This window comes from Pleurodeles waltl, chromosome 7, assembly GCF_031143425.1.
Source record: "Pleurodeles waltl isolate 20211129_DDA chromosome 7, aPleWal1.hap1.20221129, whole genome shotgun sequence".
NCBI classification, from domain to species: Eukaryota; Metazoa; Chordata; class Amphibia; order Caudata; family Salamandridae; genus Pleurodeles; species Pleurodeles waltl.
The window spans coordinates 811675571-811688840 of NC_090446.1; the positions used below are offsets into that span (position 1 = coordinate 811675571).

At 43.6% G+C, this 13270-nt stretch overlaps 1 protein-coding gene across 2 annotated transcripts in view; it reads right to left on the bottom strand.

Annotated features, from left to right (window-relative positions):
- Window positions 1-227: 227 nt before the first annotated feature.
- RARS1 (arginyl-tRNA synthetase 1) overlaps window positions 228-13270 on the bottom strand; it is a 230040-nt gene continuing 216997 nt past the window's right edge. For both annotated transcript variants that reach the window (XM_069199348.1, XM_069199349.1), the window contains exon 15: window positions 228-463. In XM_069199348.1, coding sequence (XP_069055449.1) covers window positions 354-463 — 110 coding nt within the window. In that variant the 3' untranslated portion in view covers window positions 228-353. The remainder of the gene's footprint in view (window positions 464-13270) is intronic.

The following is a 13270-nucleotide window of genomic DNA, read 5'->3' on the forward strand; positions in this document are numbered from 1 at the left end:
CCCTAATCACTTAAACAGGGAATGATCTAAGGGCCACCTAAAGAAAAAGTGCATCTTGGAAAATGGTGACTTTATCACAAAGTCCACGCTCTCTGCTCTTCTATATCACTGGCCTTGTAATATAAAAAGTGAATACAACCATTTCTCTTCTGTTCTGCTCACACTGTACAGTCTTCTGAACCTTTCACTTTGAGTTCATAAGGCTTACACAGAGTGCGGAAACTAAGTGATTTCAAAAATGTCTTTATTGTTTCATTCTCTTTGTATGAGAGACACAGTTAATTAGAAAAATAAAAATCAACCTTGAGGTGTCATCCATTCCATAATAGAAAAAACTGACAGATTCAGAAACGTTACATCCTCTGAACAGGTTTGATTCCAAGAACACTGAAGCCCTTCTCCATAATAGCAGCTGTTGCCTCACATAAAAGCATTCTCCCCATGTTGATCTTTACAATCTCACCTGGAAAACAAAAATGAGCGGATTATTAACTTAAAAAGTGTATTTTCATGCTAAAGATAATTTTTCTATTGCCCATCATTTGAACTGGAAAACCATCATCAGTGTATAAAACCTGCAGACTTAAACACAAGGTATGTGGAATGAGTTTAGGATTACAAACACTCACCAATCCACTTTTAATTAATTCCAATTTTAAAGTTACACTGATAATATGCAGATGCTGGGATAACTAAGACATGCAGAAGTTGGAGACACTGATCAAGAAAAAACTTTGATTTCAATGACTTAACCTAGATGAAATAACTCATTTTACAATTTTATCAGTGCGGCACCGTGCACCGTTAACACATTTTTCTATTTTGCAGTATCAATCTATCATGGATTTGCATAATTTCCACGGAAAAGAAAATAAGGTCAGAGGGGGAAGTAATCTTGAACATCATCCTTTTTACGTCATGGCACACCTGTGAATTTAGTCTGGGCCAGGGCAGTACTGCTCCACAAATACATGGGGGCACATTGGCATAACAAAAGGGGTCACGTGTTGCACCAGAGCTATCATGAGAGGGCTCCATGTAGATGATGGAAATATTGTGCCTCTGCAACATATCACAGATGTGGTCAGACGCAAACAGGCCCTTAGGAGGCACACCCACTGTGCACCACAAGAAGGTGGCACAGTGTCATTGTGCCACCTGAAGGATACCCTCTGGACGGGGTGGAGGGAAGTTGGATCTTATAGACCTTCCAGACATCCCCCTGCAGGCGGTGCAGTCACTCACTGCACATGCTTGCAGGGGGATCTCTAACTCCTCTTTAATATGCAGATGAGTTGCAACCTGTACTCTGAATCATGGAGCAGCTTTGAAGCAGTCGCTTCCTAGTTCACTGAGTGTGTTGCCCACGGGCAGCATGAGTTTGCAGTTGCCCTGGGTTCAATGCATTCATTGTAGTAAGGCGCACTGTACCTGTTTTCGCATCCTTTGAATAATATGGCCCATGCACTGCATCCAAGTAGCCGGGCTTCAGATCTCTTGCAGGTGAACAATGCCAAAGAATGCAGATGCAACCTCCGTCACCTCGGTGCGGTGCCACCAGTATGCCCTAATATCCCTTCTCAACCAAATAAAAGGGTTTCAAACTAATTCAAACATCCACTTCCTTGAGCTGATCTCTAGCTCTTCATAGTCTGTGGGAAAAAGACAGACAGCACACAGCCTCATCTATTTTTGCGTTTTAGTTGGGCAAGAATACTCATCCATTTTGTTTCAGCACACTGCATAAGGAGGTTGAACACATCTTCACGGAAGGACAAGGTTCAAGAGAGACCCAGAGTTCCAGACCAATCATAATTGAGAAACAGAGCATTATGCAATGGAGACTTCCACCGGGAATAAAGAAGTTTGTTCCTCCCCAAGCAGCCGTCCCACAAATACAGAACAACCTTCCAATTTCGGATATCATGAATTGTCCCTATCACTTGTACTTTGTACAACACTCCACTGCATACTACACAGCTAAGTTCCACTACAAAAACTGATACATAGATTTAGTTATAACTATAAAATGTACACCGAAGTAACACGAAGCAAGACAGGGAAATCGGAGACATACAAAGACTGAAAAGAGACCAGAGAAAAACCTCAGTCCTGGCTTCAAAGATAACATTTATTAGGACGTTTCGACAAATTTAGTTTATTTCTACATAGTTTTGTACTTTCACAAAACTTCCCTGTGGCTAAAATTAGTGATCAATTATTTTTACCAGAATCATTTTGTAAAATTTGCAAAACTCACATTTGAAGGACAAACTTTAAACACTTAAGTTTTATTCTAGCCATATATATTTACTGCCTTTATTAACTGTGCTATGGTCTTAGGGGCGAAAGAGTGGGGACATCAGTATTAGCCACATTAACATCACGTAAAGGCATTACACAAATTAAAGTTAACTGAATATTCTAAAAACACAGCTCCAGAACATATGCTAAAGAGGAGCAAGACAAAATTAGAAATGTCCCCTCCAAGGATGACACTGAATGTTTGAAAATATGCAGAAACAAAGGTAAACAGTATTAATATGAAGAGTCAACTCATACTAGCACTGCAGGTCAGTGCTTATGCAACTTCAGGACTTTAAATACAGACTCCAACTAAACACATTACCTAAGCAGTGTGAATATACATCCTGTATAACAAACTACATCTAAACCAAATCAGATTTTATTAGAATGCAAATAAACACAACAAAATAAACTTAAGTCACAACAAAAAAACACAGAGGTAAGCTAATAACAGGGTCTGAAAAATATCCCTCATAGACTTAGCCTTGAAATATGGAATAAGGAGTAGGCCCTAGGTAGCCCACAGGGCAGGGTGCCATGTAAGTGCAAGGAAGGACATGCACCTTTCCGGTTTTCATGCCCTGGTAATGAAAAACTTCCAAAGGCGTCTTTCATTACTGTGAGACCTTCCTCTCTCATGGGCCTACATTGGAAATTCCTTATCATATCTTTAAGATGTAATTCCTAATCTGAGAGGAGTAGCTGCATCATGTTTAGTACCATTGGAATGGTAATAATAAAACCTCTTTGCTGGTAAAGTCAGATTTATTATTACTATTTAAAAATTACACTTTAGAAACTGGACATTTCTCTGCAATCACTGCCCTGTGTCCTACGGTCTATCTCCAATACAGGTCTAGCTTGGGCTAGGTGACAGCTACACTTGTGCAAACCCTTCAGACACCGACAACACTACATCTGTATACTGATGGGTCTTCCTGGGGAGGAGGTTGGGAAGGGCTCATACTTACATCTCAAATGGTAGTGACCAGAGCCCGCACAAAGGGGCTGATTACCCCCAACTGATAGTTGGGAGCTGAGGCTGAGCTGAAAGGGGGGCATGTGCATTTGTAGTCCTCCCTCACATCAAAGACGCTGTCTAATATAAGTACTGGGCCTCTTGATCCACTCAAATCAGTACACTACTGGACTCAGATGAAACTCTGTTGGAATAAATGCTGTTGCGCAGAAGGATTGCCACTTTGCTGTGCCTGAATGTTCCCAGGCACCTCTGTCCCGCCATGTTGTGCTAGCCTGCTGCCTGAAGACATGTTCTTTCCTGCAGTCTCAGGAACACAAAGACCTCGTCACAAGAAGACCTGCCCTCTGGCTGCGTTTGCAGTGCTGCCCGATTGCCCTGGGCTGAGCACCTCAAAAGTGTGGCAGCACAGGCATAAGTGGTTTCAACACGGTCCCCGGCTAAGCAACAGCCGCATTTGGGACTTTTTAAACAATTTTGGGGGCCGAGGAATACTGCATCTTCCCTGCAAGGAGTACCTTGAAAGCGCCACATTTCAATGGGTGAGATGTGGTCTTGGTACGAAGCCCTGCAAGTCACTCATTGCTCTGGCCTCGCCTGCCGCTGTGCAGCATGACTGTCTGGCCAGCAACGCATGCCCAGTGTGGGAGGTTCACGGATGTTGCAATGACTGGGAGCACAGACTCGTTTGGCACCCCGCTCCCATCCTAGATGCACAACAAGGGCCTGCCTGACTCCACTTCCCCTGCCTGCAACAAAGTACTTTTTCTGACCCGGCCTGTGGCTGCAGTGATATTTTGGTAGTTGCTGTAAGTGGACCCCAATGGTCCCAGGTTGATTACCCGGCACTCCTCACTAGTGGGGAACAATACTGCATTTCTCCTAGCAAGCCTGCCCAGCGAGGCTATACTTGATCTGTAAGAAACATACCGACTATGGCAACCGCAACTTGAAGTGCATTCCCCAACATTACCATAAAGGCTCTAAAACGGGCCCTGCATGTTTGGAGCTTCATTCAGTTCTTTGAAACTTTCTTTTAAAATCCTGTGTGGACTCATCTCAGATTTGTATTTCTTGCCTTGGCCTAACATTACTCTGACCAGATTTATTTTCATACCTAACCCCTAAACTATTTATTGGATTTTTGTTATTTTGGTCTTCGGTTTTCTACATAAGTTACTATTTTCTTAACTATGTGTGAAGCCTTTTTGTGGTGTTTTACTGTGTTGCTGTGAGTGTGTTGCACAAATACTTTACACAATGCCTCTGATGATGAGCCTTACAGCTCTGCACTAAACTACCAGAGGGTGAGCACAGGTTATCTTTAACATGTAACTTACTTGCCCTGACCAGAGTGCTGGGTTCTGCCTGGATTAGAGGCATGCAGAAACCCCATTTCTAACAGCAGTTGTGTAGTGATGCGAAAGGAGGGCTCACAAGTCTTGTGAGAACAATGTTAATATTCCATGTAGGTGCTGGTGGAACCTGCGGTGCAATTACTCTTTTAACACATTCAGTTAAGGTTTTAATAACTGGTATTTAAACAATGATAAATATTTTGAAGGTAGGCAGCAACCGCTGCTGAATGTAAGCGTATAGATGTGAGTGCAAGGCCAGAACATTGAATGTGGTAGCTAACAATGTTTTGCGTTGTTGCACTAAATGGATTGATACTGGTTTTATGACAGTAACAGACAAATCTCTTCCATTTAGCTGCATAACATGGTCGAGTGTGCTTCTTTAAGAATGGCCGTTCATTCAGGTGTGACACTGAGATAGTCAAACTCTATGACCTCAAGAGCCAAATTGCTAGCTTGAGTTCCTTGGGATTTGGGTGTCTGATTTCGCCATGGTTCTGAGTCAGAAGGTCTGGGTTGAAGGAAAGCTTCTGGTAAGGAACTACTGATATTTCGAGAAGGGTTGTGAACCAGGGCTGTCGGTCCCATGTGGGAGCTACTAGTGTTAGTGTGATGGATGTTTTCTGGAGCTTCCGAACCAGAAACGGAATAAGAGAGAGAGGTGGAAAAGCGTAGGCAAATATCCCTGACCAGTTCATTCATGGAGCATTGCCTTTGGAATAGCAGTGTGGGAACCTGGAGGCGAGGTTTGGGCATTTTGCGTTGTCTGCTGTGAACAGATCTATGTCTGGAAACCCCTAGTTTTGAAAGTAGGGGAGTAGGACTTGTGGCCACTCGTGAACTTGTTGCTGAATCCTGCTTAGAAGTTCAGCAAAATTGTGTGTTCCAGCACGATGATCTGCTAACAGACCGATGTTGTGATGGAGAGCCCAATGCTAGATTGTTTGCGATAGGCTGGATAACTGTAGAGAATGCCCCCGCCCTATTTTTGTAAGTAGTACATGGTTGTCATATTGTCCTATCAGATCAAGACAACCCTGCCGATCAGGTGATGAGTGAAAGCTTTCAACGCAAGGTGAACAGCCTGAAGCTCTAAGTAGTTGATGTGGAGACCCCTGTGTTTGATATCCCAGAGACCATGGGCCGTGTGATTCTGTAGATAAGCACCCCAACTAGTCTGTGATGTGCCCTTTGTCAGTATAGTTTGGGGAACAGAGTCAAGGAAAGGTTGACATTTTAACATGTTGTTTGTGTTCCTCCACTGCAGAGAGCGATAAGTGTGGCTGTCTATCAATACTAGATCTTCCAACTGAACCTGTGACTGAGACCATTGTTGTGCTAGACATTCCTGCAACTGCTGCATGCGTCGACGTGCATTCGGCACTATGGGGACAAGGTCATCATACTGAGAAGTCCCATGACAGTTCTGACTGTGCCTTGTTGATTGGTTTGGAAGCACAGTATTAGCATTTGAAAGTTGTGTATATGTGCTGCAGAGGGAAAGGCTAATCCCATCTGTGGGTTTAGAGCAGTCCATAAATATGGTTGAGCCAGAAAAGGCTGAAGGTGAGATTTTTGGAAACTGATGGTGACGCCGGATTTGGGAAAACATGAACGTTTTGTCTGCACAAACGTGCTGCTACCACTGCTTGGCATTTTGTGAATACTTGAGATGCAGTAGTGATCCCAAATGGAAGAATTGGTAATGGTTGCCTGCTATTACAAATATCAAGCATTTGCGATGTGCTGGGTGTATGGGAATGTGAAAACAGGCGTCCTTCAAGTCTAGTGCTGAGAGGTAATCGTCTTGTTGGAGAAGTCGGATCACGTCTTGGAGGGTGACTATATGTAAATGTTCTGACAGGCTGTAATGATTTAATGGCTGTATATCTAAGATTGGCCATAAAGATCAGTCATTTGTGAGGATTAGGTAGTATAAGGAGTACAATCCTGACCCTTGATCTTGCATAGGGACAGATTCTATAGCTCCTTTGAGTAAGAGAGCCTGAACTTCCTGTTTGAGCAGTTTTAGGTGTTCCGGAGCGAGTCTGTGAGTGTGAGATGCAATGTTTGGAGGTGTGGTAATGAGTTCCAGACAGTAACCATTTTGCATACTGTCCAACATCCACTGATCCGATGTTATGAACCGCCAAGTGGGGAGGAACTATTGCAAACATCCCCTTGACAAGTGTGGTATAATCAGGGGGATAAGACTCACTGATGTGGCAGGTGCAGCACCATGTGGGGAAGTACCTATGCCTCTGCCCCCTTATGTTGTTACCCCTGTATGTGCCCACGTAGCATCCTGAGGGACAGGACTGATGACTATGGCCTTGATATGAAGACAAGGCATCTGAAGAGGTTGTTTTCAAGCTTGCCTTAAAGAAACAGCTGCAAAAGGAGCCACAGGGACTTGGTGTTTGAAGTGCACCCATAGACTTTGTCCAGTATCTTTTTTCATTTTCTCAAGAGCCTGGTCAGCCTGAGGGCCAAAAAGGTCTTCCTTATCAAGGGGACATTTAAGAGGCTGTGTGGGACTTCTGGCTTAAAAATAGATATGGACAGCCAGGCATGGCAGAGCAACACAACACTGGTGTTAATACTCCTGGCGGCAGCATCTGCACAGGCTAGGGAACACCTAATTGAAATGTTGGAAATAAGCTGCCCCTCAGCTACAATCTCCTGCCCTCTCTGTCTGTGCTTCTATGTGAGGTGCTGGAGGAGTTCCTCCATTTTGTTCCAGTAGGCACAATCGTATCGGTCTAATAACCCCATGGTTTTAGCAACATGCCAGTGATTGGCAGACTGTGCCACAACTCTTTTGCCAGAAACATCCATAAGCTTACTCTCCTTACCTGGAGGTGGAGCATCACTGGTAGCCTGGAAATTAGCCCTTTTACGGGCAATGGAGACAACCAGAGTCAGGTGGAATTTGCCATCTCATAAAAATAAGGTCAGATGGTGGGGCCTTAGAAATATATATTTTGTTTGTTTGTTTTTTTAATTGATCCTGGGAGTGTTAATGTGGGCTCACGCAAGATCTCTAAAAATATAAACTGCTTGTCTTGACATACCCTTTAGCACAGGGAGATATTGTGTTGTCATATATGTTGGGGTTTTAAACACAAAGTCCTCTTCTGTGGGTTCTTTATGGAGTGGTACCTGATGGTATGTTGCAGCCCTGCTAATAAGCTCCTGATAGGAGGTGGTGTCATTAGGAGGAGATGGCCTAGCAGGGTATAGGATGGGATCGTTATCCCCTTGGGGGGTCAACGTCATAGGCTGACCAAGCATCAGGGGGCTCTAGTGCATCAAATGTATCATCCCATGCCAACAAGTGAAAGAATGTGGGGATCCTGAGGAGTGATGTCTAATGGATCACCATGAGAATGAGGGGTAAAGAGTAAAGGTGGTGGGGGTAGAGCGGAAGATAGTGTAGGAGGACGCATGGAACTGGTGGTCTTGTCAGTCTTATTTGTCTTGGTCGGCAGCAGCAGATCAATGACTTCTCCAAAGGAAAGTTGGCTCTTGGATGGAGGTGGCACTGAAACCAAGGTGTTAGCCAGAATGCGCCCAGCATGAGACTGTATATGGAGTTGTCTCTGACGGGCATCGAGCTTCTCCTGCATCTTGAGGAGAATTGGTTCTTCTAGAGTACTCAAGTCAGAGTTTGGTGCCGATCTGGAAATCTTCAAAGCCGAGATTACTTTCTGTTTCGGTGCCGAAGTGGTTTGTGCCGAAGGTGGAGCTGGTTGACTAGGCACCAAAGTGGTCTGCTTTGACTTAGGTTTCGGTGCCAGGCTCAAGGGCAGGGCAATCAAATGTGATTTTCGGTGCCAACAATGGCTTATAGGCAGTGGCAGGACAGGGATGTCAGTACTCACAGTATGCTGACCCGGGGGAAGATCCTGCATTTCATGGTTGATTTCTAATTCAGAGTCGGAGACCTCGAAGGAAAAAGCTTCTTCCTCGGCTGCAGAAGCCTTTTGGAGTTCTTCCACATCCTGATATCGAAAGATGTTGGGCGTGTCGTCGACCTCTCTCTGTTGTATCTCCTTGCAATGTGCCCTTCGGTCTTGTTCAGTGTTTTTGGACCAAAACAATTGGCAGACTTCCCAGTCCCCTTTTCTGTGGTCTGGAGACAAACCGAGGTTGCAGACCTGATGAAGGTCGGTCTGCGGGTACTTAGAGTGGCACCTTGTGCAGAAACAGAAAGGCGTCTATTCCATCAGTAGGGGATTCCCTACCGAACAGGACAGAAAGATAGTCCAGAAGGGCGAGGCCCAAAGGGCATTTGTTCAAGCAAATCGAAGAGACAGGTAATGGTTTTCCAATCTCAAAACACAAAGGTGGGGAAACATTTGATAACAATACTGACGACAGTGGGGATGGATCACAACCGCAAAGAGTTTGAAAACAGTCTCGACCTGGAGATAAATGATACACGATTGGACCAGATGGTGGAAGAAAACAATCTAACAATAGGTTGATCCCCATTCACATTATCACCAAGAGTAGGAGTCACTCTACCGTGTTACTCAAAAGACTTCTTGGAAGAAAAACAACTTACAGGCTTCCAGACCCAACATCAGATGGCAGGGATATGAAAAGCATGTGTATCTACAGCCGCACATCAAATATCAGTTTCTGTTTTAACAAACAGAGATGAGTGTGCATAAGTTGAAATGTCAATTAGAAATCCGGAAAAGAAACAAAGGTTTTGCAGCTTGGTAGCATATTTAAATATACTTTGCTTCATCCTGCTCTCTAGTGGTTGGATGTAGAATTGCTCTATATTTTCATCACAAGAGGTATACAGTGTTTGAATTCTAGGGCAGTGCCTGGTGTGTGGTGTGTGGTGGATACCTATGGTGCTTACATCTTATACCAGGTCCAGGTATCCCCTCTCAGTGAAGTGTAGGCAGTGCTCTGGCAATTTGAAAGTGAAATAAAGTGCCTCATAGCGCTGTTAAACTCGCTTGGCGCATTTCTTCCTGTGGAGAATGTTTGTTGGAATTTACAGCGAGGGTTCTCCGCCCTTGCAGCGCCGTGGCCACCCTACTTAAGGGCAGGCTCTGAGCGAAGAAACCCTGATGGCGACGATTTTGATGGAGCCAGATCTGCCCGAATTCACAGCTAAAGAATCAGGTACGGGGATACCGACCGAAAAGAGAAAAATTAAATATTTATAATGCATTAAGACGTGAAATCGGGAAAGGGAAGTGAAGGAGATATTGACTTAATCCCATTCACTGTTTTACAGCGTCTGAGAGGCACGGAGGTGAAATATAGGCCATTGGTAATTGCAATGCATCTATGAGGCTGAAAAATAAGGAACAGCTGTAGTGTGTTTGTGAAATGGACATTCAAAGTCACTTTTGAAATAAGTACGAAGAAGTTTGTTGCTGAGTATCTTGAAAGTATGATTATAAAGAAACACAGAAAGTTAAATTCTGGACAACAGCATGAGACAATCATATTGACAGTGCACTTTGATTTATAAAGGAGGATTATACCACTACGCATGTGAAATTAATTAAGTGCACTCATTGCAGCAAAAAGACTCTGTGACTTTAAGGCCAAAGGATAAAAGGATGGTTGATTTCATCACATGGTAATTTTTCAAACTGGAGAACCATGCACCTATGATTAAGGCTGAGTTGTCAGCCGAAACGCGTCAGGGAAGAACATTCGTTTTCTGGTGATCTTAAAGTGAAATAAAGTGCCTCATAGCGCTTTTAAACTGGCTTGGCGCATTTCTTCCTGTGGAGAATGTTTGTTGGAATTTTCACCGAGGGTTCTCCGCCCTCGCAGTGCCGTGGCCACCCTACTTAAGTTCTGAGCGGAAAACTCTGATGGCAATAAAATATATATATATATATATATATATATATGGAAAATGTCACTTACCCAGTGTACATCTGTTCGTGGCATGTAGTGCTGCAGATTCACATGCTATGCATATCTCTTCCGACATCCAGTGTTGGGCTCGGAGTGTTACAAGTTGTTTTTCTTCTACGAAGTCTTTTCAGAGTCACAGGATCGAGTGACTGCTCCTCTCGGTTACACTGCGCATGGGCATCGACTCCATAGTTAGATTGTTTTCTTTCCACTGTTGGGTTCCGACGTGTTTCCTCTCGCTCCGAGATTTCAAATTGGAAAACCCCAGAAAACCGATTTATTCATCGGTATTCTTTCGATCGCGTTTCCCATCTAGCATCGAACCCGTAGTACCATCGGAACCTTCATTTCGCCCTTCGGGACGCGTGCGGCCAGCTCAAGCTTGTTCGGGCCTACTGCGTGGAAAGCCTGATGGATCGGACTCCATTTCGTTTCTGCTCTCGGTGCAACGCGAAGCACCCATATACAGACCAACACCGCATTTGTAATTTGTGCCTTTCTCCGGACCATTGGGAGGAAGACTGCGAAGCCTGTCAATCGTTTTGATAAAAGAGGCCCTTGAGAGATCGCAGGGCCCGAAGACTAGAAATGGCGTCGAAAAGCACCGAACATCTCGACGTCATGGAGGAAGAACAGGTGCAGACAGCAGTCTCCATCCGAGACACCGACTCAGACCTACACATGCCATCCAATATATATACATATATATATATATATATATATATATATATACATATACATATATATATATGGAAAATGTCACTTACCCGGTGTACATCTGTTCGTGGCATTAGTCGCTGCAGATTCACATGCTGTGCACATCCCGCCATCTGGTGTTGGGCTCGGAGTGTTACAAGTTGTTTTTCTTCGAAGAAGTCTTTTTTCGAGTCACGAGACTGAGGGACTCCTCTCATTTCGACTCCATTGCGCATGGGCGTCGACTCCATCTTAGACTGTTTTCCCCGCAGAGGGTGAGGTAGGAGTTGTGTATGCTAGTAATAGTGCCCATGCAATGGAGTGAATACGTATGTACATAATGAAGTTTAAAGTAATATATTTACAAATTTACAAATGTTCAAGATCAACTTCTAAACGGCTATAGGCTCCCGGGGAGGCGGGTGGGCGCATGTGAATCTGCAGCGACTAATGCCACGAACAGATGTACACTGGGTAAGTGACATTTTCCGTTCGATGGCATGTGTAGCTGCAGATACACATGCTGTGCATAGACTAGTAAGCAGTTATCTCCCCAAAAGCGGTGGTTCAGCCTGTAGGAGTTGAAGTTGTTTGAAATAATGTTCGTAGTACAGCTTGACCTACTGTGGCTTGTTGTGCCGTTAACACATCTACACAGTAGTGTTTGGTAAATGTATGAGGCGTAGACCATGTTGCTGCCTTACATATTTCGTTCATTGGAATATTTCCTAGAAAGGCCATGGTAGCACCTTTTTTTTAGGTTGAGTGTGCCTTTGGTGTAATAGGCAGCTCTCTCTTTGCTTTAAGATAGCAGGTTTGAATACACTTAACTATCCATCTAGCAATGCCTTGTTTAGAAATTGGATTCCCTGTATGAGGTTTTTAGAAAGCAATAAATAATTGTTTTGTTTTTCGAATTAGTTTTGTTCTGTGAATGTAGTACATTAGTGCTCTTTTGATGTCTAATGTATGCAGCGCTCTTTCAGCTACAGAATCTGGCTGTGGGAAGAACACTGGTAATTCTACCGTTTGATTCAAGTGGAACGGTGAGATCACTTTTGGTAAAATTTTGGGATTTGTCCGTAGAACTACTTTATGCTTGTGTATTTGAATAAATGGTTCTTGTATGGTAAATGCTTGAATTTCACTCACTCTTCTTAGAGATGTGATGGCAATCAAAAATGCAACTTTCCATGTTAAGTATTGCATTTCACAAGAGTGCATGGGCTCAACAGGTGGACCCATGAGTCGTGTTAAGACAATGTTGAGGTTCCATGAAGGAATTGGTGGTGTTCGTGGTGGTATAATTCTCTTTAGGCCTTCCATAAATGCTTTTATGACTGGTATCCTAAATAATGAAGTTGAGTGCGTAATTTGCAGGTAGGCTGAAATTGCGGTCAGATGTATCTTTATTGAAGAGAAAGCTAGCTTTGACTTTTACAATTGTAGTAAGTATCCTACTATATCTTTGGCAGATGTGTGTAAGGGTTGAATTTGATTATTATGGCAGTAATAAACAAATCTTTTCCACTTATTTGCATAGCAGTGTCTAGTGGTAGGTTTCCTAGCTTGTCTTATGACCTCCATACATTCTTGTGTGAGGTCTAAGTGTCCGAATTCTAGGATTTTAGGAGCCAAATTGCTAGATTCAGCGATGCTGGATTTGGGTGTCTGATCTGTTGTTTGTGTTGTGTTAACAGATCTGGTCTGTTTGGTAGTTTGACATGAGGTACTACTGAGAGGTCTAGTAGTGTTGTGTACCAAGGTTGTCTTGCCCATGTCAGTGCTATTAGTATGAGTTTGAGTTTGTTTTGACTCAATTTGTTTACTAGATATGGAAGGAGTGGGAGAGGGGGAAAAGCGTAAGCAAATATCCCTGACCAGCTCATCCATAACGCATTGCCCTGAGACTGATCTTGTGGGTACCTGGATGCGAAGTTTTGGCATTTTGAGTTTTCCTTTGTTGCAAATAGATCTATTTGTGGTGTTCCCCACATTTGAAAGTAAGTGTTTAGTATTTGGGGGTGAA